The following is a 27157-nucleotide window of genomic DNA, read 5'->3' as shown; positions in this document are numbered from 1 at the left end:
CTGATCCCAAACTTTTGAATGGTAAAGAGTGTGTTTAACTTTTTTCCTTTTTTTTTTTTTGGTGGTGGTTTGTATTATTATAACCCTGATGGTATAGCAATAATTTTTAATAATTTATTTTTTATATCTAATGCCTAATCCTAATATTTACACTTTATAGCATTCTTGTATAAAACAAAAGCACTTTCCCTGGGCAGTGGAAGCATGATGAATGACAGCCAGTCAATTTTCCACCCTCAGCCTCTGTAATTCTGCTCTTCGCACACATGCCGTCTATTCTTCTCAGGTTCTTCCCTGATGTGACCTGCCACACTAAAACAAGCATCACACACCCGTGGCAGCAACCAAACCCCCCCCAGCCCCTCGCCTCCCCCTGGCCACTGGCTGCGCTGTATGACACGATAGCCCCACCCTTCCACTGCAACCGCTGCTCGCCTGCCATTGGCTGGCCATAAGGCATGGGGTAGAATATATGTGGCCAACCTTGAAGTACTAAACTAGGGCACTGAGAGGGTTAGAATGCTAGAATGAGGGGAGGGGAGAGAGGGAAATTTTGAGGGAGTGGTGGGAAGGCGGGGTTGGGGAGACAAGAACAGAACAGGGCTATGTGCTTTGTGTATTTTTTTTTCACAGTTTTAGCAATATTACGGGGCAATAACTGAATCATTGTGAGCACAAAACATTATTACACAAATTATTCTTTAAGACATCCACTATTTTTAGTGAGATCATTTAAAAACATACTAAATACTAGTATTGTATGTATTGCATATTACACCATTTACTGTTTACTATTTAATAGAAATAGTATATGAAAAATATCTATAATACAATGTGCTACAGTGTTGTCACATGTCTTCATCATGCAGCATGTGAATGCTGTTCATTCTTCATCTTGGAAATAAGGCAATTAAAAAATAAATAAATAAAGATTTATTTTAAACTGAATACAGTTAGTCTAGTTTAGAGGATTTAACCAGTATTCCACCAAAATTGAAACTTTAGGATTTCCAATGTAAAAAGTTTGACAGTTTGACATTTGGAAGTGAAGAATATAAGACATAAATGTTAGTACTGTAACACAAAATAATTGTTATGCATTGGTTGGAACATTTTTGAGATAGCTCATGTTAAAATATATTACTGATTTGAACTATAGTATTGAAATGCTTGACGATTTGAGGTTTTGCTAAATAGGAGTTGGTCTTACTTGACCAAAATAGCTGCCTGAAGGCATTGCCAATATGACTGCTGAGTGAAGAGATTTTGGTGGTTCTGTTGAATACTTCACATTTTGGCAAATACTGTGTATACAAAAAAATTACATAGTGAATACCGCAGAATAATTTTTTTCTATGAATGTAATTTAGGTTTAAGTATGACTACCAAGGTACCATGTCTAACTAACTAACTAAATAAATAAAAATTATTTTAAACATTTTTATGTTTCAGAAAAAGGGGCAATCAGCAAAGGATACATCTATGACCAAATGAAGGTACACTATATGGACAGAATTATTGGGACACCTGACCATAACACCAACAGGGATTTCACATTTGTTTTCCCAGCATCTGCCAAACCCAGACTCACCCATCAGACAGCCAAACAGAGAAGCGTGATTCTTCACTCCACAGAACAGGTTTCCACTGCTCCAGAGTCCAGTGGTGGAGTGCTTTACACCTCTCTATCCAACGCTTGACATTGTATTTGGTGATGTGAGGCTTGCATGCACCTGTTCGGCCATGGAAATGCATGCAGTGAAGTTTTTGTGCTGATATTAATGGCAGTAGAAGTTTGGAACTCTTCAGCTGTGGTCTGTGGAATCAGCAGAGCATTAGCGACTTTTACACTCCATGCTCCTCAGCACTCGGTGACCCCGCTCTGTGACTTTACCTGGTCTTCTGCTTTGTGTTTGAGTTGCTGTTGTTCATAAATGCTTCCACTTTCCATTAGTTGACTTTGGAATATCTAGCAGGGATGAAATTTCACAAACTGAATTATTACAAAGGTGGCATCCTAGCACAGTACCACACTTGAAGTCACTGAGCTCTAAAATTGACCCATTGTTCCACAAGTGTTTGTAAATGACAACTGCATGGCTAGATGTTTGATTTCATACACCTGTGGCAATAAGTCTGATTGAATATGAATTCAATAATTAAGAGGTGCGTCCCAATACTTTTGCCATATAGTGCAACTTAATAGACAGGTTGCTGGTTACAAGTGTGCTTTAATGCGTTCCCACCTCCTTCTGCTGTGTGCGAAGCCAGCATATTTCACATCTGAGATTTTGAAAACGGCTGATAGTGTGGCTGATTGCTGTAGTCATTATAGTTCAGTATATCTTTTTGTGTTTGACAATTAGAATAAATGACCAGCAAGTGTGTCATTCTGAACAACTGTACAATAAATAAATAAAAAAGATGAGTCCAATAAAGCTTGCGAATTTGACTGCTCAGCTTCACAACTCAATCCAATACCGGGTTGCAGTGTTGCCTAGTAACGATGGCACACAACTGACCTTATCTCGTGCGGTCATAAAAATGTATGAAGTCCCCCCTATTTTCCTTCCTCGGTTCTCTATTCCCCACTCTCCATGCACAATCACTCGCACGCAGCCAAGGGCAAAGCACACTGTGCATTTTCTTATTCCCTACTACAGCACTGCTATCGTGCATGTGTGAGTGAGTGAGTGTGTGTGTGTGTGTGTGTGTGTGTGTGCAAGCTTTGCCTGGGAGCTCCCTTGTTTCATTACAGCGTTGTTATCTGAACCAGAACACTGTCTCACAACACACACTGGGTAGGAGGGAAGCAGAACACATGGTTTAAATTTAACACTCACTCACTCACTCACACACACACACACGTATCTATAAGGGAGAGAGAAAGGGAAATGTCTGAAAGGGAGAGGGGCTTATAGAAGAGGCTGTACCTTTATTGGATTGGCCTTGACAGTGATAATTTTGGCAGAATCCATTCAGCCTCCGGGGGGAGGACAGAAACCAGCGTTCAATAACACCTGACACTTTTTTCCCATCATCCACCACACTGAGGCTACAATGTAATTCCACTGTGTCTGTTGCAGCATTGCGCCAATTTCTTTGGAATATGATTTTACCTCTAAAGATTGAATAAATGTACAACTCTGAAACTGCAGGCAGCTTTAGGGGACACTGAAGAATATTTATTGGTGTTTGCAAAGGCAAGCATCCGTATTTCTATTGCTCATACCTAAGGGTTGGAGATTTGAACAAACATCCAAGTTGAACTATTAAACTCATTCATTTTTATGCGGTTAATTAATTTGAATACTATATTTAATTTAAGATGATTCATTTTGTGATATATATTTGAGAAGTTATATTCTGTATACAAGAATTGTGTGTGCTTCAACAAAAACAATATTTAGTCAAAGAAAATAAAAATATGATCCTGTTTTAGCATTTTAATGTAGATTACAGTTTATTTTTGTAGTATTCTATTATTTTTATGTAGATGACATGTTTTGTTACTGTATTTGTTTATAATACGTTACTTTATTATACATTATAATACTTTTTTATATTAATTATACTTTTATTTGTTATTATTAGTATATTTTTTGTATATAAATAATAACTTTTTGAATGTGGCTTATATCAGACAGCTCAGGGGGCAATCCCAAATTGATGCATATTTTGTGAAACACCCTATATGCTTATGTTTTTCAGATTTAAGAATGAAATGGAGGCAAAGCCTATGAAGTTGTGCAGTGAAGACTCGTTTCAAATTGCATATTTAGCATGGTGATAGATGTAACAACTATTGAATGGCCATCAACGGAGAAAAGAACTTGTTGCTTCAATCGGGACTGTTCACAAAGTTTTTTTGCGCTCTACAGTGCAGATTTTCCAATTGTTTTTCTATGTACACATGCACTATACTGATCCGGGTTATTACTGCTAAAACTACACTGTAAAAAAATGTTGTTTCACAACCCCGCTGACTAGTCAACTAAAATATTCCAGTTGTCCCTTAAATTAACATTGAGTAACTTAAAATTTCAAGTTGACTAAACTAAAAATTTTAAGTCAGCGGGGTAACAAATTATTTTAAGTTGAAACAAATTTTTTTTTTTTACAATTTTATTGCTTAAAAAAAAAAAAAATTTATAAAATGAAATAAATTATATTTCAACATTTTTCATTTTCAATTAGTTTTAATTGAAGTGCTAAAATAGCTAGAACTAAATAAAAACTAAAACCTAAAACATAATAAAAAAATTATTGACATTTTAAAAAATAATAATAAAAATGACAAAATCACAACAAAATTATTAAATCTTAAAAAAAACAAAACAAATAGAAAATATAAAATCTAATTCAACATATTACAAAAACTTTAATAATATATAAATGAACAAAAACTATAATAGCATATCAATAATACTAAAATAACACTTGTGTCTCGCGTCTTTTGCAGCGTCTCACGCATGATACTGCATTCTAACAACACGGTGATCAAGCAAAAAGTAGATGCATCTTTTAGATGTTCATATTTTTACTATTCTTTGTGATGGGTTCTGGCCTCTAACTGTGTATTTATACTGGCAGGGGTTAACAGGGCCAGTGAAACCAGTGCTAACCAGTGAAACATTAACCCCTTGTGTCTAACACCTCATCATTCAACCGTCCTCCATCTTCTTCAAGGGTAAATCGTGTCAAGTCACGTTAAATTGAGCTAGATCAGAATTGGCCCAGAATCAAAGTGATTTTTGCTGTACACACTGTCATCCACAGCACATCTGTGTCACAGATTTGGGCCACATTCAACTGTGATGTGAAAGTAGCCTACAGTACGTAATATGGCATCTAAGTGGATTTTTAATGACGATTCCAGCCTACCAAAACATTTCACCTCTATGTCCTCTAGTTCTTTTTCAAAGGAGCGGTGATCAACACACCTCGCAGTCATATCACAGAAGGTGTTTGTGATGCCGAGTGCAGAGCGGCTCCGGCCCCAGGGGGCACCGTGAGGCAGCGAGGGTGGCAGCAAGACTTCACCACTCGACCTCCCGCTGTCCTGGGAACAGCTGCGGCGCAGTGTGGTGTATGAGCGTCTGTCGGGGCGCAGATGGTGGGCGAGGGTGATACCTCAGAGATGGCAAGCGGGCGATGCCCCTTAAGAGAGCAAGCTGGCAGGTACAGGGACGGTGAGCTTAACCCTGCCAGCTGAGTGGGTCGTCAGGAAGAGAGCGTCGTGTGCAGCGATGCACACTGCAGCACGGACAGTTACACACCAAAAACAGACTGCATGTGGAAAACCGAGAGTAGGTGATCGCTAATGCCTACAAGCAAGCAGACAGAAAGAAGGAAATGGGAGAAAGAAAGAAAAAAAGCAAGCTTGTCAATTATGTTTCAGTTCTCAGTTGTTTCTATAAAAATTAACTTTTCCTGACGTTTCGTATGATGTTTCCATTTGTTTCTGCATGTATGAGAAATCTAAAGAGACATAACCATAAAACATAAAAACATAACCAGTAAGAGTTTACCAGTTACTAATGATCATGCTTTTAGCAGAAACACCGCCTGATTCAATTTAGCAGTTACACACTGGAGCCATGAAACAACATACAAGCTGTAAATATTCAGATGACTGTGGTGAATTAACCAATTAGTACATGCAAAGCAGAGACAAGTTCGAAAAAGAAGAGATAAGGGGAAATTATAGAAAAAGCTTCATCCCCATCTTTTACTATACGGTATGCTATATTTTTAGTTCTATTTAAAGAGGTCATGACATGGATTTTAGCGCCAATAAACTACACTAAACTGAAACTAAAAAGTACATTTGAGAGAAATTTTGCATTGTTCTAATAATAATTATGCTAGGGTTTTGGAACATCCTCTCACGGGAAACATAATTGCACTCTGCCTGCAATCGGAACTGAATCACTGCTTTAATAACCCGCAAATTCTGCCCCGTCACCTGCAAACTAAATGCTGCAAGCTGGGACAGGATGGAAATGAACTTTGTGGACAGGTCATTACCATACGCCTCCCCCTCCTTGCTCCCCCTTAATCCCAGATTGTCCAACTCATCTTCCCTGCCTGTAATTACACAATATCCAATATCACCATGCAAGATGCCAACAGATGCACCGCGTCTAAGACAAGCATTATGGACTTAGAGATGCTTCAGTAATTCGGTCAGCGCAAGGCGTGGAGATTATTCTATTGAGGAACGTGTCCAGGTTTTAGGTCGAGCGGCAGAAATGTACAACAGGTGGTCAGTTTCAGGGTGGACACGGCATGAGAAGAGAGCATATGCTGTTAATAACCCTAATTAAATATTAGGTTTCAAAATAAAATATAAGGAGACACCTCACTGTAATTATTAAATATAAATAGCCTACACTTATCGTCTGCGGTCACAAATTTGAACCGGAATGCTTTTTTAATGAGTTTATTATTTTTAAATAAATTTTATTTTAAGTTTATTGTTTTCACAGTAAATATTTTAATAATATATTTTCATTGTTTTTCAAACGACTATAATTAAATTACACCAAATATAAAATGCTACACAACCCACCATCTCTGAGTTTGAAGGTGATGTGTTAAAATGGCAGTGGTTCTGTGAAAGATGGGTGTTGTTTTATAGCGGGACAGTGAATTTAGCTCTGACTGGTTCTCTGTCTTGCCTCTCAAGTCTTGTTCCAATCAGGGTTCGGCGACGATTAGGAAGCAATGTTGCTGTAAAGGCGATTTGGACAGTAAACTGTTTGCCTGCTCACTCCGATAATCTCCCTCATTTACCGCACAGTTTGTGAGGCGGGGGTCCGGTGGGGGAGCGGTAAACTATGCCCTCATCTGACTATCAATGGTACTGCAAGACAATAGGCTGAATGTAAGGAGAATTGTGACCCTGGACCACAAAAACAGTCATAAGGGTCCATTTATCGAAATTAAGATTTATAAATGATCTGAAGCTTTCCACTGATGTATGGTTTGTTAGGATCGGACAATATTTGGCTGAGATACAACTATTTGAAAATCTGGAATCTGAGGATGCAAAAAAAAATCTAAATATTGTGAAAATCGCCTTTAAAGTTGTTCAAATGAAGTTCTTAGCAATGCATATTACTAATCAAAAATTAAGTTTTGATATATTTATGGTAGGAAATTTACTAAATATCTTCATGGAACATGATCTTTACTTAATATCCTAATGATTTTTGGCATAAAAGAAAAATCTATAATTTTGACTCATACAAGTGTATTGTTGACTATTGCTATAAATATACCATAAGATTGGTTTTGTGGTCCAGGGTCACAATTATGGATATAATAGGCCTACTGTTCCTGCAGCCTTTACACACACAGCCAAACCAGCCAAAATTTATTCAGACACCAGATATGATTTTTTTTACTAGTGGGTGCAGGACGCTATAGTTTATTTATGTAAGTGAGGATAGCAAAATAAAGTAAGCTGTGACATTATACTCAAAAATTCTCCATAAAGTGGACTACCAGAAAAATTGATAAATTTGGGACCAAAATTATTCAGACACTGACCTGACATTTATTTATTTATCTTTGAATTGCTAATACAACCTTTTTACACCACAGACTGGACAAAATGAAGCATTGCTTGCTAACTGGTTGACCAAAATTGGTATTTGCTTAAATTTGACAGATTCAACCTAATTCATATTACACAGTTATCTGACATAAAGATGAATTTGTTCTGACACAGTTTAACTCTGAGTTCTTGTCAAAGTATTTATTAACATTTTCGAAACTATAGGGAATAAACTGTGATAATGTGAGAAGCTTTTGAGACACAATCCAGTAGTTTTTCCCTCCGCGCCTACACGCTGGAATGTTTGGATATGCTCGTCATATCCGTCATATGCTCCTTCAGGAAGTTATGGATTGAACACATTACACACATAACCTACTTTATATCCCTGCGGCATCTGTCTGGTTCACATACTCTCTGCCGAAGATTATTCCCATAACTAATAATGAGAATGGAGCTATCAGTGACAGAGTTCTGCACTTTGAAGCGAAGCTGAGTGTTGTCTGTCTGGTCAACATCAAGTTTGGCGAGATGCTGCTCTACGGGCTTCTGCTACTTTCTCTTTCCTTCTGGACGTCTCGTTCAGTGATTAAAATACCTTTAAAAATGTTTGCGGGGAACTTCAACGCGTCTGTGCAGCTGGACCTCAGGCCTTTGAGAAAAAAACACAGCGCAGTGGAGAGTGGACTTTCCCTGGCATCGGATCCAGCTGGGATTGTCGACTTTCTGGACATGATCAATAATTTAAGAGGAGACTCTGGTCGGGGATATTACATGCAGATGGTCATTGGGACTCCGGGACAAACGGTATGTCATTTTTTCAACATTTTGATATCTTTTCTATCATTTTTCCTTTTGTACATGATGTTTTGAAACGGAGCATTTATTAATTTTGTTACTGTCTCCGGTTAATGTTACCTCGAAACTGTTAAATAAGCCTATTTAAACTAGATTCTGCATTATTATACGGTGGCCTTTAAAGTATCTGGACATATAAGTCTGAATGTCGTTGCATTATATAAACGAACATCAAATCAGCCATTATTTGTTTTACAGAGAGATAGCAGAAGCACACTTACAAAAAAAAAAAAAAAAAAAATTTTACATGTACTGCTCTGTTTGTCAGACATTAGTGAAGTATGTCCACTAATGACCTCTCATGCGTCCAATAAAATTACTGGGACCAGTTAGAGTCAAGTTAGATGTGTGATGTTTTATAATGAAATGACATTCAGACATTCGTAACTGTGCCTTAAGCGTCCACATACATTTAAGGCCACTATATCTGTTTCAACAGTTTTCATATGGTTTGCCCTTCACGGTCTTGTTTAAAACTCAGCTGATTTCTGATCAGCTGTTAAACATCAGAGTAGATGGGTACTGTAGGCTAAGGCTGATCTCAAAGCAGCGTTTCAGCTTTTAAGAGAATATCAGTTCAAGAAGCATGTGATGTGAAAGTCTCTATGAGATGCCTTGGGCGCAGGATGGAGACCGAAGAGCCCTTGATCTTTGTACTGAGAATATGTTAGAGCCAACTCACATGGGTTCACATGACAGCGGGCCCCTCAATGAGAGCAGCTGACTCAGATTAGGGCCTGAAGCAGACGCGTGTGTCCACTTGGCTTTATAGTCAGTTTGTATTGCTGTTATTAATTTCTCTTTCTTATCAAAAACCCTGCAAACCTCCAAGTGTTTAATTAATTTGAGATGTATTTAAATAAAAACATGCCGTGTATGTGTAGATGGTAGAACAGTTGAAGTGAATCTCACAATCTACTGATTCAGCTGTACGGCACAGCGCCATTTATTTTCACAAAATGGTTAAAAATGCAGTCTAACCTGACTAACAAATTCTACCAAAATAATAGAAAAAAATATTCAGCCTACATTGTCACTCCTCGTGATTTCTGGATAACAGCAGGGAAAGCACAATATTAGTGATACAACTGAGAGATCGTTGTTACATTCCTCTTTACTACTAGTTGTAGCATGAAATAAACATGAATGAACATCAGAAGGTATGTCGAAAGAAGCAGTTAATCTTTGTATGAGTTATACAAGGCATATCTGTACATTCAAAACAGTACAGAATTACATTTACAATGAGCTTCTCATCGAATTCGAATAACTTCTGGTTTAAGCATAGCCCACTTCCAGTTTTAGTTGAATACAGATAAAAAATAACTTTGAGATTGATACAGATAATGGTGATTATGATTCAAAATAGCTTGTACCAATAATTAATTAGGCCTACACTTTGCACAACATGATATTTTACAACCTTATCTAACCAATTGACCTTGTCTGCATGTTGGTTGCACTACATGATTTTGATTTGGTACACAACATTTTTTCAAATATTAGCCTAATAATCAAAGCAGTGCAAATATTTTTAAAGAACTAATATAAAAGATTATGCCATACTACTAGAATTTCATTCTTTTAATGAGGCTTTTTATTTTATCATGTTTTCAAGTCAGTTGCATCACCTTGACATTTCTCCAAAAATATTAAAGTTTTTTTGTTTCAGTTTTCTTTTCAGTTGTTGAACTCCCTAATGCTAAAAATGAAGGGTTCAACCAATGCAAACACCGCTTCCTAAATTCTGTTTAAAAATGGATGCATTACATTTTCAGGTAGAAGTATTTTAAACCCCTGCTATAACTGTAATTGCATTTCTCTCTCTTTAGAAAATCAAGCTTGAATGTAAGTGATCATAATTCATCACGTGGCGTGTCTCTCTGGAAATATTATAATGAAATCTGCAGTGTCATTGAACATCATGTTTATTCTCTCATCTCATCACAATTGAATGAGTAAGGTGAACTGCGAGAGGCCAGGATCTTCCCGCATCCTCTGCGAATATGTAATTAAGGGTACTCATGTTAATTGAAGCTCTCTTTCTAAACGAGCCACTAATTGCGGAATCTGTCGTATGTGCGGAGGCGTCGGACTGGAGTGGCTCACATCTGCTAATTGGTACAAACAGGTAGCAGATGCGTTCCCAGTGACAGAGCGCCTGCCAATTAGCTAAGCCACCTCGATTGGGGTGATTAGAGCCCGCTTCACCAGTAGAGGAGCCATGGGAGCGCAGTGAGGAGTACAGAGAGAGACAAGCACAGGGAAGGGGCCAGATTCTTGGAACCAAAGGGAGTATGTGTGTGCCAGGGCCCTGTTGCGGACAGACTTCATGTTTACTGGAAGTAGCCAGTAGTAGTCATGGCTGTGGCATGGCTGGATATTTCATACCAGACAGGAAGTGGCAGGAACGTTGCCAAAGTGAAGAAAGTGTCCTTAATTTATCCTCCAAACTTAGTAGTGGCAAGGCAAGCATTACTGTTACTGTTGGTTTTATGAGCAATTTTACATTGGTTAAAAAAAAAAACTACAATAGCAATGATAATTTGCACAGTGATTTTTAATTGAATAACCACAAACACTTTCTGCCTTTCTCCACTGAAGACTGCGATTGTAGTCGTGTGGGAAACAGCGGTTGTACTTTGTGCTGTTTGTCTGAAAATTCGTACTTAATAATTGTCTTTAGTTAAAGCCGGCAAGGAATGAGGAATTATACACAATAACTGGCAACTTATTTGGAAAGGTCTCTAGTTAAAAACAATAAGAAGATTATTCCTCTTGAATTTCTTTCACACCCTACAAAAACAAGGATGCTTGGAATAAATACTACTCATTCTGTTTATGCTTGGAAAAACATACTGTTCATTCTATTTCTGCAACACTTTACAAAGCAGACATGTTATTAACCACTGCTTGTTCTAATCAGTTTACGTGTTAATGTGAATAACCATAATTTGTAATATTTAACCCTTGTGAAAAAAGATGTGTGCTTAAATGTATTGCATGTGCACTTGTAGTGTACTTCAATTTTTTTTTTATATATATATAAATTTGAAGTACACTACAAGTGCACATTCAATACAAATTTATATATATATATATATATATATATATATATATATATATATATATTAAAAACTGTATTTGCAGATAATAAAATATTAATAAAATAAAGGTATTCAGATTATAAAAAGGTAAAGAGATTTTTTTTTTTTTTTTTTTTTTGTGTAAGTAAGCTTATTTTAATGTGTTGATTAACATAAAGCACATGTAATATATACTTAATTATATTTAACTGTAGTGTATTGTTCGATATTACGTTTAAAGTTAATATAGGCTATTTTAAATCTCCTAACTTGCAACTGCCTCATTACAAATGTATTAGAAATATATTCAAATATATGACATACAAGTTTCAATAAAGTTGACCTTGAAATGTGTTTTAATTTACCATCAGTATACTTTTGGTAGTACACTTTAAAAGTATGTGTATGTATATATATATATATATAAGTAATTCTGTAAATAATGTCCGAAAACATTAAATTTAGTATATTAAGTACACTATTTCCATTAGAAGTATGCTAAAATATACTTCAAGGAAAGCGTTTGCCTTCTCCTGTATAAATAGCCGATCATTATCAGTGGTGATGTGTGGATAATGCGCAAATTTCCTGTATGCATAACTGGATTTTCCTATTGCATTTGCTGTTACAACAGAGCACTGGGTACTGTATATGGGATACAGTATGTGGAATGCATTGTGCTTGACTTGACCTTACACATCCTTGTAATGATGAACAAACTGATAATATAAACCATGATTTCCTTTTTGACTCATTACATTTTTATAGATATTTCATGCAAAGTAGGGTTTAAAATCTTTCTCACTTTTTCTCCTCCTGAAAAGAGATATAAAAATCATTACTTAATAACAACTCAAGATAATGTTTAATTCAAACACGGCATAAAAATGCGTTCCTGGGTTTAAGAGTTTAAGTGTTTTTAGATTAAGCTTTTAGGATCAGTGCAGTGGAGCAGATCTGTGTGTATATTATGATGGCGTTAACAATGAGGAATGCCCATAATGGCCTCTTTGGCAACTGGGTGAGATGGCACAGCTCTGTTATCTCATTAGTTCCCCCTCGTTGAACCAGTGCTCCAACAACATTATTCCAACTGCCGTGACTGCCTCACAAGCGCCTGGCAAACAGAAACATATGTGTGGAAAGGCTAAATTGGAGGGCTCTGTGCCAGCAGGGTTTGATGGCATTTAGGTGGTTGACATTTAGGTATAAAAAATATTATAAATAATCTAAAACAATACCATATAGTTGTTTGCACATACTTTTGGGTGCTCTGAAAATTTGTGATTTTCAATTTTTATTTTACCCTAAGCTAAGATTCATTGGTTTTGGAGTTTTATGCCTTTTTGTTTAGATAGGACAGGAGGAAGTGAAGTGTTTGAGGGGGTTGGGATCGGGAAAGGTCCGTGAGCCGGGACTCAAACTCGGGACGCCCGAAGCGCAACGGCGCTACATGTCGGTGCAATTAAATATTTGTATGCTAATAGTATTTTTTTTTTTTTGCTGTTATAATTCTGTTATAATATATTATTATTATTATTTATACTATTGTTGTTGTTGCTGTTCTTATGTTTAGTCATATTTCAGATATATTACACATTTATTTATTTATTCTGTGACATTACTTTCTTTTTTTATTCAAATTCAAAATCAAATTAATTGCATGATATACTAATTAATCAAATTAATCATAATTGATCACTTATATCAATATTTGCTGAGAAAAATTCCAAGGCATTTATGTGACATTTAAAAAAACTTTGTGGCATACAAAAAGTGGCTTTAGAAGTGCATGTAGTGGTTGTTTTATTTCCGTATAATTGAACATACACAATATGGGCAAAACTATGAGGAAACACATTGTTACTTCTGTGAAATCAGTTTTTTAATGCTACAGCATAAAATGACATTCTAGAGATCCCGGTGCTTACAACTGTATTGCAGCAGCTTGGGAAGGGCCTTTTTCTGTTCCAGCATGACAATACCTCTGTGCACGTGAGTCTGGAAAAACCTGACGGGCCTGCAAAAAAGCATGGAGCTGAACCCCGTTTAATACATTCAGGATCAACTGAAATGGGACCAAATCACAAAATGTTTTAACATCTAGTTAATGACCTTCCCAGAAGACTGTAAGCTATTATTGCTATTGATATACCCAGTAAATTTATATGTTACATGATGTGACGTAAACATACTTGCATGGAGAGAACTCTACCTACAGGAATTACATTGCTAATGTGTAACCAAAAAACGTGTCCTCCTAATGAAGCGGTGCAAATAATTTTGACAATTGGTACAGGAGCTAGACATTTCTGCTTTAAACCTCCAGCATTTGACCTTTTGACTTCCATTAAAAGTACATAACTGTAAATGTCATTTTTATTTATTTATTTATTGTAGCTGAGGGATGTTGTTTATTTTATTTTGTAATCAACAGCATGTCACAGATGATCATAAGCTGTATTTAATGCAGAGTATTCCTCTGAAACTATTTCCAGCTAATGCATAAAAAATGACCCACCATTCAGTGATATACAGTCAGGTCCATAAATATTGGGACATCGACACAATTCTAACATTTTTGGCTCTATACACCACCACAATGGATTTCAAATGAAACAAACAAGATGTGCTTTAACTGCAGACTGTCAGCTTTAATTTGAGGGTATTTACATCCAAATCAGGTGAACGGTGTAGGAATTACAACAGTTTCCATATGTGCCTCCCACTTGTTAAGGGACCAAAAGTAATGAGGTGTTTAGAGTCCTTGAAGATTTTAACAGATGAGATCCAAAGAGCTGTCACTATCAGTGAAGTAAGCCATCATTAGGCTGAAAAAACAAAACAAACCCATTTGAGAGATAGCAAAAACATTAGGCGTGGCCAAACCAACTGTTTGGAACATTCTTAAAAAGAAGGAACGCACCGGTGAGCTCAGCAACACCAAAAGACCCGGAAGTCCACGGAAAACAACTGTGGTGGATGACCGAAGAATTCTTTCCCTGGTGAAGAAAACACCCTTCACAACAGTTGGCCAGATCAAGAACACTCTCCAGGAGGTAGGTGTATGTGTGTCAAAGTCAACAATCAAGAGAAGACTTCACCAGAGTGAATACAGAGGGTTCACCACAAGATGTAAACCATTGGTGAGCCTCAAAAACAGGAAGGCCAGATTAGAGTTTCCCAAACGACATCTAAAAAAGCCTTCACAATTCTGGAACAACATCCTATGGACAGATGAGAGCAAGATCAACTTGTACCAGAGTGATGGGAAGAGAAGAGTATGGAGAAGGAAAGGAACTGCTCGTGATCCTAAGCATACCACCTCATCAGTGAAGCATGGTGGTGGTAGTGTCATGGCGTGGGCATGTATGGCTGCCAGTGGAACTGGTTCTCTTGTATTTATTGATGATGTGACTGCTGACAAAAGCAGCAGGATGAATTCTGAAGTGTTTCGGGCAATATTATCTGCTCATATTCAGCCAAATGCTTCAGAACTCACTGGACGGCGCTTCACAGTGCAGATGGACAATGACCCAAAGCATACTGCAAAAGCAACCAAAGAGAAGAAGTGGACTTATGCAATGGCCAAGTCAATCACCTGACCTGAATCCGATTGAGCATGCATTTCACTTGCTGAAGACAAAACTGAAGGGAAAATGCCCCAAGAACAAGCAGGAACTGAAGACGGTTACAGTAGAGGCCTGGCAGAGCATCACCAGGGATGAAACCCAGCGTCTGGTGATGTCTATGCATTCCAGACTTCAGGCTGTAATTGACTGCAAAGGATTTGCAACCAAGTATTAAAAAGTGAAAGTTTGATTTATGATTATTATTCTGTCCCATTACTTTTGGTCCCTTAACAAGTGGGAGGCACATATGCAAACTGTTGTAATTCCTACACCGTTCACCTGATTTGGATGTAAATACCCTCACATTAAAGCTGACAGTCTGCAGTTAAAGCACATCTTGTTTGTTTCATTTGAAATCCATTGTGGTGGTGTATAGGGCCAAAAATGTTAGAATTGTGTCGATGTCCCAATATTTATGGACTTGACTGTATGTTAATACATATAGTGGGGGAAAAAAATATTTGATCCCCTGCTGATTTTGTACGTTTGCCCACTGACAAAGAAATGATCAGTCTATAATTTTAATGGTAGGTTTATTTGAACGGTGAAATACAGAATAACAACAAAAACATTTGCATTTTAATGAGTCAAATAAGTATTTGATCCCCTATCACTCAGCTAGATTTCTGGCTCCCAGGTGTCTTTTACACAGGTAAGGAGCTGAGATTAGGAGCACTCTCTTAAAGGGAGTGCTCCTAATCTCATTTTGTTAACTGTATAAAAGACAACCTGTCCACAGAAGCAATCAATCAATCAATCAGATTCCAAACTGTCCACCATGGCCAAGACCAAAGAGTCAAAGATGTCAGGGACAAGATTGTAGATTTACACAAGGCTGGAATGGGCTACAAGACCATCGCCAAGCTGCTTGGGGAGAATGGGACAACAGTTGGTGTGATTGTTCGCAAATGGAAGAAACGCAAAATAACTTTCAATCTCCCTTGAAAAACTGTAAGTCTCCGTATGTATCGTCAGGGCCAGGGCATTGAAAATGGGTCGTGGATGAGTATTCCAGCATGACAATGACCCAAAACACATGGCCTAGCCAGTCTCCAGACCTTAATCCCATATAAAATCTGAAGGTTCGAGTTGCCAAACGCCAGCCTCGAAAACTTAATGACTTGGAGAGGATCTGCAAAGAGGAGTGGGATAAAATCCCTCCTGAGATGTGTGCAAACCTGGTGGCCAACTACAAGAAACGTCTGACCTCTGTGATTGCCAACAAGGGTTTTGCCACAAGTACTAAGTCATGTTTTGCGAAGGAGTCAAATACTTAATTCTCTCATTAAAATGGAAATCAATTTATAACTTTTTGAAATGTTTTTTTTTTTTTGTTATTCTGTCTCTCACTGTTCAAATAAACCTACCATTCAAATTATAGACTGATCATTTCTTTGTCAGTGGGCAAACGTACAAAATCAGCAGGGGATCAAATACTTTTTTCCCCACTGTTAGAAAATGACGCCATTGTTTTCTGTCTTTTCAGTTGAACATCCTGGTTGATACTGGAAGCAGCAACTTTGCTGTAGCTGCAGCAGCACATCCCTACATTACACACTACTATAACAAAGCACTGTAAGATCACATCCCTGCCTCACACACTACTATAACAGGGCACTGTAATATCACATCCCTACACTACATCTTTAGTTACATCATACACTACTGTAACAGAGCATTGTAAGATAAAATTCTTAAATCCCACTACTATAACAAAGCATTGCAAGATCACATCCCTACATCACATTCTACTACAACAGAGCACTGTAACATCAAATGCACATTACCACTACATCACATTCTTTTATAACAGCATCCAGAAAAAAATGACATTCATTATATTCCAGTTTTTTAATGTGTGTCAGTGAGTGATGTTTGTAAGTTCAGCAGTGCATTAGTGATGAATCAATGTCATGATGATTTGCTCAGTTCCAGTACATATCAGAGCTCCGGGAGGGGAGTTGCAGTAAAATACACACAGGGAGAATGGGAAGGGGAGCTGGGAACTGACCGCATCACCATTCCTCAAGGGCCCAGTGGCACAATCACCATCAACATAGCCGCAATCCTCACCTCAGAAGGCTTCTTTCTGCCTGGAATCAACTGGCAGGGAATTCTTGGACTTGCATATCCTCTACTGGCTCGGGTAAGTGCATGTTATATAGGTGTGTTATTGAGAAAAGGTGTGTTATTTTAGGGAAGGGTGCTACTGTTTGTTTTGGCTCAGCTATAGTTGTCACATGTTAAATTTTGGTGTCACAAAGGTGTGGCTTAGATCCTCAAACAGCAGCGCTTTTATCTGCAAAGATCAATATATATTTGCTATTACTAAGAGCCATGTTTCAGAAAGTAATGGATAACGTACCATGGTAAATGATTAGTGCCATGGTACATTTTTAATATATTACTGTACAATAGTATCAAAAACATTTCTTCTCTTTTAGGGACCTTTTTTTTTTACATTTATGAGAGCATATTTTTTCTCATCTGTTCCTTGTCTTTTCTTTGGCTTATCTTTTTTTCTCAATTGTTAATAAATACTCAATGCAAATATTGATTTGTACTATGTTTAGGCGTTAGTATTATATTATTTGAAAATACATATTTAAAAATTGGTTTCAAATTCCTTAAGATGAATTGTGTATTTTTCTCCTCCCAGCCTGACCCATCAGTGGAGCCCTTCTTCAACTCTGTTGTGAGGCAGACTGGCATTCCAGATGTGTTTTCTCTCCAGATGTGTGGAGCAGGAGTCTCTGCCAGCACTACAGAAGACCCAGCAGATGGCAGCCTGGTGTGTACCAAACCAGTAGTCTTGCACCGAACTACAAAAATATACAATCTAAATGAGTTAAAAATTAATCCAATTTAGTGCTTTAGTGTGTACACAACTCTGATCGTGTTAACATGAAAACTATTATGTATTCTATACAGGACCTCTAGGTAATACTTTTCATGGCAGATGTTTGAAAAAGTTGTTTTGTTTATAATGATTTGTCAAGCTTAGTTCCAAAAATTAAGTATTTGTATTAATAGTTATTAATTCAGTCCAAAAAAACATTTTATTTGAAAAGTCAACGTAAATCATTATATCTATAAAAAAAATTGTTAGTGTCTTTGTTCAGTTAAAAAAAATCCAGAAAACTTCTATAGCACTTACTTTTAGTTTGTTTACATGGTGTTTAGGTAGAGGTTTATTAGAAATACATTATTATTATAGAGGGTTCCACAATATTTAACTGAATATATCATGTTTTAAAACAATGATGCAACAGACTCTATGAACAATTTTACAGAGACACAATAGTGAAAAAAGTAGATTTTTTTTAACCAATAACTGGTTCTTCCTGGAATATAATATACATATATAATACACACACACACACACACACACACACAATGCTGGATAGAGTACTTACAAATTGAAGTCAGTTACTGATTTCAAATTACATGACAAAAACTGTAGTAACATAATCCATGACAGTACACAGTAATCAGACTACTTTTTAATTACTTTTAGATTAATTTTCTCATCACATTGTTTCAATAACATAATCTTGTACCATATTGATATAAAAAATACTAAGTAATTAAATAAAATAAAAATAAAATAAATCACTAACATCAATAAAAAATAAAACACTTATTAAAAACATGAAACATTTTATTTCTTTGCCTGCATGTCATATGACCATTAACCAGTGTCAGAGAACTGCGAACATGCAAATATAATACTTAATTATTACAATATTCATTTTAAAATATGAGGGGTACTTCAAGTAAATATATTAGGTGAAAGAGGTCCAGATGTCAAAAAGTTTAAGAATGCCTGCATTACATGGAAATAAGGAATAATGTAAATTGTGCATTTTAATGTGTTTGAAAGACCAAGGCCTTCCACACACACACACACACAGTAATTGTAGGATCTGTTTCAGTATTTAAATACAAAACTCTGGTTAGAAGACAAGGTATATATGAACAGTGTTGGGGAAAGTTACTTTTAAAAGTAATGCATTACAATATTGCGTTACTCTATAAAAAAACTAACAAACTGCGTTAGTTACTTTTTATGGAAATTAATGCATTGTTACTTTTGCATCATCTGGGCTGGGCTCGCTTATTTATTTTTAATAACAGAAAACCCAAAAGTTATATTTTTGGCAACTGTAAAGGCCCTTTCACACAAAGAGCGAAATTAATAAGCCTCAGGCTGAAGAAAATGCCTCTGCCTCTACACTTACTCCCAATTTCTCTTTAACACGAGGACAGGAAAGTTGTCAGTGAATAAATAGGAAAGCAAAGTAACTTGCGTTACTTATTTGAAAAAGAAACTCAGATATTTTCTTGTTAATTGAAAAGTAATGCGTTACTTTAGTAGTTACTTGAAAAAAGTAATCTGATTACGCAACTCGTGTTACTTGTAATGCGTTACCCCCAACACTGTATATGAATGGCTATTGTTCATAAGTTGAAGCAAAGTGGCTAGACCCATAGTCTACAAAATCTGAGACTCTGATCACAATTGGCCCCTAGTGAAAGATTTGAGACAGGAGTCTCAGGTTATTAAACTGGGGTTTAACCGTATGAGTTGCTACCGTAGGTAGCGTTCAGGCTTCCAGCTTTCATAAATCAGATCAGTTAACACCTCTCAAGGACAGATGAGATTGGGTTTCTCAGCACTACTCAAGAAACATAATAGCTCAGCGCGTCTCTGCGTCTCACACCTCCGCATCCACGTATAGGATGACGTGTCTCGTTAGCGAGAAGCTAATTAAGCTAAAGTGAGCCCCCTGCTGCTGGCACATTCTGTTAGCAATACGGGAGCGCTGGAAGAAGAGGCGGCCACGTGTCCCGCAGAGAGGAGCAGATGGGAAGCACGGTGGGGAGGGGTGTGTCCTGTGTCCACCGCTGAACAATGTCCAAAGTCTTTTGGAAATATTTGACTAGCCTCTTAATTGGATGCTATTTGCAGAAGTCAGAAGCTCCAGAAAGTCCATTTTATTTTATTTTTTATTTTTTTATTTTTTTTGCATGATCTGATATTCTTAGACATAAGCTAAGGAAAAATAGGTAGATGAGCCATTGTATTGTAAGTAAAAAAAAAATCTGATTGATTAATTGATTAAATTAATAATAAAGAAAATATTTTTTAAATATTTATACAAAGAACTACGACTTTTATTTTTGATTAGGATGACAGCAGTAAAACATAAACACTAAATACAGCTAATAAAAGTAGAAAACAGTGTTTATCTAGATGAATGAATGAATCAATCAATCAATCAATTAATCAATTTCACAATAGTGTGAAATAGATATATTATTTAAAGCAAGACACTACAGACAAAAACACTGGTCACTGACACTGGTCACTTTTGAGATTTTGGTATATTATGCTTCCAAAACTTTTAAAATTTCTAAATATACAGTGGCATGTGAAAGTTTGGGAACCCCTTGTAGAATCTGTGAAAATGTGAATAATTATAACAAAATAAGAGTGATCATACAAAATGCTTGTTATTTTTTATTTAGTATTGTCCTGAGTAAGATATTTTACATAAAAGATGTTTACATATAGTCCACAAGACAAAAAAAATAAATAGAAATTGCTGAAATTATTAAAATAACCCCATTCAAAAGTTTGTGAACCCTTGGTTCTTAATACTGTTACTTGGATGATCTACGGCTGGTTTTGTTTTGTGATGGTTGTTCATGAGTCCCTTGTTTGTTCTGAACAATTAAACTGAGCACTGTTCTTCAGAAAAATCCTCCATGTCCTGCAGATTCTTCAATTTTCCAGCATATTTGCATATTTGAACCCTTTCCAGCAGTGACTGTATGATATTGAGGTCCATCTTTTCACACTGAGCCTGAGGACAACTCAGGGACTCAAACACAACTATTAAAAAAGGTTCAAACATTCACATGATGCTCCAGAAGGAAACACGATGCATCAAGAGCTGGGGGGTGAAAACTTTTGAACAGGATGAAGATGTCCAAATTTTTCTTATTTTGTTGAAATATCATTGTTTTCAATTTAGTACTGCCCTTCAGAAGCAACAGAAGATACTTACATGTTTCCCGGAAGACAAATTAAATACAATTTACCTTGATCTTCAAAAAGTTTTCACCCGACTCTTAATTCCTGGATCATCCAGATAACCACACCCAAAGAACCAATGGTTCCCAAACTTTTGAATGGGGTTATTTTAATTATTTCAGCTATTTTTTTGTGTTGTGGACTATATGTAAACATCTTTTATGTAAAATATCTTAGTCAGGACAGTACTAAATAAAAAATAACATGCATTTTGTATGATCTCTTTTATTTTGTTAAAATTATTCACATCTTCACAGATTCTGCAAAATGTTTTTTTTGCATGCCACTGTAAATATCAAAAAACCCCTCAGTGAAGAAAAAAAAAAACTTTAATATGTCAACAAATTAAAACAAAAATGTATCCATTGTTCAAATTTCTGTTCTCAATTTATGCAAATGTGCATATTTTAATAATACCTCATAATAATACCTAATTTGCATATTTCAACATAACATTTCAGAAATCTTGTAATATAAAACAATGTACTTAATGTTCTTAATGTACTATGACTAATCAACAGAGGAAATTATTGGTAAAAATTTAAAACCCTGTTAACCTGTATTGTCTTGCCTTAATTTTAATTCATTGTTAATATCTTGGAAGATTTTTAATATATGCAAAGGAAAGCTGATATGCCTCAGATTACATGCGTTGATGTCTTTGTGTTGTGTTTCAGATCATGGGCGGAGTTGAGCCCACCTTGTACCGGGGTTCAGTTTGGTACACACCAGTCCTAGAAGAATGGTACTATCAAGTGGAAGTCTTGAAGCTTGAAGTTGGAGCCCAAAATTTAAACCTAGACTGCAAAGAGGTACATGACACAGCCCAGCTCAAAAATATGCACTTTTGCATTTATTAATTCAACCAGAAAATATAGTCCATCCTTTTAGATTAGTTTAAAAACACTATGGTTATTTGACCTTGTGAGGACAGTAGAGTCGTGACTGGAATTGCTCCGAGGCTGAGCTGAAATTGTACCTTTAAAGGCTGCCAGTGGAGTAATTCCAGCATTCAATAAGATATACGGCTGAGAATATCACTACTAAGAATGCAGTGATCTTGTTTATGAAATCCTGAGAGGAGCAGAACAGGTATTGCTTTTTTGTTTGATGGAGGCCTTGACTGATCTTTCTCTCCCTTTGGTCATTTCGTTCAGTACAACTCGGATAAAGCCATTGTGGATAGTGGGACGACTTTACTGCGACTTCCTGGAAATGTGTTTAGTGCTGTGGTGGAGGCCATTATGCAAACATCACTGGTATGACCTTCCATTTTGGCAAACAACTTGCCTCACATATGCAATCTTGTGCATGTTTAAGGGCCTCAGTCTTCAAAATGACTCCTTAGTTACAATTGATTGTGTGCAACCCTGTTCTCTCCTGCTCTGCCAGATTGAGGATTTCTCGGCGGGATTTTTTGATGGCACCAAGCTTGCATGTTGGATGAGAGGCGAATCACCATGGAGGTTTTTTCCGAAAATCTCAATCTACCTCAGAGCGACAAACACCAGCCAGTCCTTTCGCATCACCATTCTTCCACAGGTTAGGAATAATGCCCACAGTTTACTTAGGGTTTAACCATAATACAGTGCATTTTGTCACCAGAATAATGTGCACGTCCTGTACGTGCACTGCCTGATTTTTGTAACCTTACTTTGTAACCGCAGGTCACACATGTGCTTTGAAGTATATATTTTCAATTGATTTTTGTCAGTTGAAGTTACTAAAATTAAAATTTCAGTTAGTTGCCGCAGTAATATTTCAAATTTTCATTTAGTTGTAGTAAATTAAACCAAACTACACCTGAAATAAAAATAAACCTAAATTAAACTTTCTTTTCAAGCAGGTTTGGTTTTGGCATATTTGTCATTCATTGTCTCTTCGGGATTTAATAAATTGTAGCTCTCTTTTGAACAGTTTATACATCATCACTATATTGCACTCTATTGTACATAGGCTCTAAATTAATAATATCCTTTATGGTTTTTGATATGATGTTACAAAATTTCTTAAAATTACCAGAAACCAGGATTGTAAGTACTTGCTGTTTCCTTGACACCAAATTTTGTCTCCACAGCTGTACGTCCAGCCAGTCACCAACATTGACGGCACATTGGACTGTTTCCGTTTCGGAATCTCCCCTTCAGCAAATGGCCTCATCATTGGAGCCACTGTGATGGAGGGCTTCTACGTCATCTTTGACCGTGCACAAAAGAGGGTGGGCTTTGCTGTTAGCGCTTGTGCAGGTAGGTGGGTTCAAGGGTGTGCAGATTAATATTTCAAATTCTAATTTTGAAATAGTTTCTGATAGAAACGGTCACCACTGTACAATAGTGTATACGTGAAGTTACACTATGGTCTCTCTGAATACTTCATTCTGACTGGCTGGCAGGTACAGTATGCATTAAAACCGTTTCATGCACAGGTAGTTGCAAGTCAGTTTAATCACCGTTCTATATATTAATGCGCTGCTTTAATTGATGCACGCACACACACACACACACACACACACACACACACGCAGGGGGGGGGCGTCAAAGATCTCAACTTCTTGTTTTAAGTTTATACAACAAAAAGTGGAGAAATTTCCTAAAAAATAAGTTGAGAACTCAAAAATCTGCTGAAGCTGGTTGTCTTAAACTTTTAAATTGGCTCAACTTTTTTTTACAGTGTACTAAACACATGAACTTAAAGACATTAACAAAACATTGAACAATATACTCAAATGTCAATTTAAGTTATTGATAATTCAAGTGTGCAAACAAGTGTGTAAAAATATGCTTACATGACATTAAAAAATTTATAAATATGTGCTGACGTCACATGGGGCAAAATATGGTGGCTGTACCTTTTAAGAGATAACATACTGGCCTTATATAGGCATGGGCAAGAATTTATTTTAATTTTTTTACCCAAAATAGCCTAACCCATACACACCCACACCAACAAATGCATCCATATTCAAGCATTTCAATGGGCTTAAACGGCTCTATTTACAGCAGATTTAGTTCAAAAATAACTGACAGTCATGACCTAAATATGATTTTCATTTACAATAATCAACAAAAATTCTGACGATATCCCGAGTCAGTGACTCAAAATTTGCTGGTGTCAGATCAATCTGAATGAATCAATGAGTGAACGGGTTCATTGCAAAGAATTGTTCTTGCATCTCAGAGGGATTTCTTCCTTTCAAAATAACGAGGAATAATCTTTTTCTATTAAATGTAGTGGTACTATGCTTTGGAATGTAATGAAGTTTACCAAAATAAAAACAATCAGAGAAAGTAGAGGTATTGGAAAAATGTGCTTAACAGCAATAGTAAAAAAAATACTGTTACTGTCCACCATTACTAAATTTGGCCCTCAGGTCATTTAAGTTTGATCGGTCTGGGATCAGAGTAAATACCTCTTCTGTCTTTCCAACAGAAAACGGTGGTGTGCCATTTGCAGAAATCGCTGGGCCATTCCTAGCTGAGGGCGTAGCGTCAGACTGCACCAGTGGCGTGCCTCTCAGGGAACCGGTGATGTGGGTGATCGTGTACGCTCTGATGGGCATATGTGCCTTGGTTTTGATTGTACTCCTCATCTTGCTCATACTGCCTTGCCGACGGCACAGAGACGGCGAGATTACAGACGAATCCTCACTGGTGCGGCATCGCATCAAGTGACGTCAGGCGTCAACTGAAGACGAGGAGACCCCAACTCAGCAAAACAGGGCTGAAGGAACTAGAGCAGGTGATGGGGTGAACGCACTGCACTGAGCTCCTGAGATTACATACATTCCTGATTGTCTGGAAGATGCTGGGATTTGGACATTTGTTGACAGTTGTGGACATTTACGGTTGACTGAACCTTTCAAGGAAGAGGATAAAACTACTGAACGATGAAGGAATCATGATTATACATGTGATTCAATTTTTTTTTTTTAAATAAATGTGCCAAAATATTAGTATAAATATGGCATTGGAGTAAATGGTGATGTTGATGCTCCAATGTTTCTCCAAAGTATGCTGCTCTTTTTATTCTTAGTCTTCAATATAATTGAGTTAATAAAACTACTGGAAATCAGCAAGTCTCTCTGGGGCCTAAATGAGGTTCATGGTTCAATGAAGTAAGTTTATTTACTGTTATTATCTAGAGGTTGAGGTTTCATTTTAGATGTCCCTTTTAGCAGTGCATTGAAAGGAATAATTCAGCCCAAAATTCTCCCCAAGTTGTTCCAAACCTGTAAATTGAAAATTAATGCTGCTCTTGCATATATAGAGTACAATGAAAAAGCAATGGGAAGGGATGCTGTTGAGGTCAAATATAAAAAATATATATGATATTGCTTCAAAAAACTTAATAATAATGTAGCACAGAAGCTGAATGGACTATGTCTATGATCTTCATAAAGCAGTTTTCTGCTGTAAACTTTATTCAGGAACTTTCGCCGAAAATCAACAACGCCCAATAAAATAATAAACCTAGTTTCACATTTCGACTGCAGGAGACTTCATTGTACAGAGTTCCTTGTTCCTTTCATTTAAAGTTCACCCCAACAAACAAATCATGATTCACCAAAAAATGCAAGGTTTCTCTGAATAATAATACAGGCATATACAGTATGTACAGTTGGCTAATAAGAGATCTGTAAACTGGGTCTATATAAAGTTTTTTATTGTGTTTAAAATGTATAGTTCAGTCATGAAACTCTAGATGGCGAAGGCTGACGGGTTGTTAATGTAACTGATGCTATTCAGAGAGTTAAACGACTTGGCACAACCTGATTGGTTTGTTACATATGCAGCCAATGAGCTTACTGCCTTGCATTTACAGTATATGGCTGGCTAGCATCCACTACAGATTTTTGCAGCGCGCTTTCAGTTTCTCTGAAACCCTCCACCTTCCCCAGCTCCACCTGTGTAGATCTGCTACGGGTTATTTTATATGCAATTTGTGCAGCAGCAGTATGTCTTAAATACTCACAGCACCGTATCGCCATATGCATTGGCAGTAGCAAGTTCCTGTACTTGCTTGCAGCAGCAATAATCTACAACTACAGCAATAACCAACAGAAGCAGCAATTCAGCAGCAGCGTAGCAGATCTATTACGACAAGACTAAATACATTGTCATATCCATCACCATGCTAAAATCTTCCGAGAGTTGTCATGATTGAACTGCTTTTGAGGACTGCGCACTTGACATTGCTTAAGGATCTGCGAGAGTATGTCTGGCATATGTTTGATTAAAGGCTGTAAAGAAAAGGTAGCGAGTAAGGCCCCATATATAGAGATGGTTTGGGCATGGTTTATGCAAATGACTAATTGTGCGCGCAGCTGCTCATGTTGAATACTCCAAGTACACTAACATTAGATAAAAGAGGATAAGAACAAATTTGTGGTGTGAATTAAGTGGAACGTTTTCGTGAGAAGTTCAAATGTGCATATAAATAGGAATAACTATGCAATTATTAGTGAATGAGACCCATTGTTCTTCCCCTTCGTGTTTGGTAGCATTTTAAATGTGCTTGTGTGATTGCTACAACGATGTAATTCTTTTAACATTAGATTTAAAACATTTAATTTACATCTAAAAAATGTTTAAGATTTAAAAAATTTGAGAACTCTTCTCTGTTTTTAAGGGTGTGCCTTCTTGTGTAATATCTACCTTTTATTAAAAATGACATTTAGCCCTAGATAAGATTTGACCCCTCAGATCAGACTGAAGATTTGTCTTCAATTTCTAATTTCTCTAATGTGGGTTTTTAAAGAAGACTGGAGAGAATCTTTAGCCAAAACTCCTGCACATTTGCAGTTTGTATTCCCAGGTATGCATCTTTGACCTATTTTTATGCTTTTATGTTTTGTTTATTTCTTAATTCTTTAATATACATGTGTAGCCCTGCCTGGTGAATAAACTTGTCAAACTTG

The 27157-nt window shown here is 36.7% G+C and overlaps 1 protein-coding gene across 1 annotated transcript; it reads left to right on the top strand.

Moving 5' to 3' along the window:
- Positions 1-7828: 7828 nt before the first annotated feature.
- Positions 7829-27157, top strand: LOC306851685 (beta-secretase 2-like). Its single transcript, XM_079388117.1, has 9 exons — positions 7829-8371; positions 16627-16715; positions 17070-17286; positions 17800-17931; positions 21918-22052; positions 22398-22499; positions 22633-22782; positions 23318-23486; positions 24670-27157. Exons 1-9 carry the CDS (start codon positions 8096-8098, stop codon positions 24909-24911), a joined length of 1512 nt encoding a protein of 503 aa, XP_079244243.1. The 5' UTR covers positions 7829-8095; the 3' UTR covers positions 24912-27157.

The sequence above is a fragment of the Barbus barbus genome, assembly GCF_936440315.1.
Source record: "Barbus barbus genome assembly, chromosome: 31".
Classification (NCBI taxonomy): domain Eukaryota; kingdom Metazoa; phylum Chordata; class Actinopteri; order Cypriniformes; family Cyprinidae; genus Barbus; species Barbus barbus.
This window is presented reverse-complemented; position numbering and strand designations above follow the sequence as displayed.

Excerpts from the sequence above, each read along its gene's own strand:
- LOC306851685 (XM_079388117.1), top strand. The coding sequence starts at position 8,096 with ATGCTGCTCTACGGGCTTCTGCTACTTTCTCTTTCCTTCTGGACGTCT. Across the intron at positions 22,053-22,397 it reads TAAACCTAGACTGCAAAGAG|TACAACTCGGATAAAGCCAT; the intron begins GTACATGACACA and ends CATTTCGTTCAG. Across the intron at positions 22,500-22,632 it reads CCATTATGCAAACATCACTG|ATTGAGGATTTCTCGGCGGG; the intron begins GTATGACCTTCC and ends CTGCTCTGCCAG.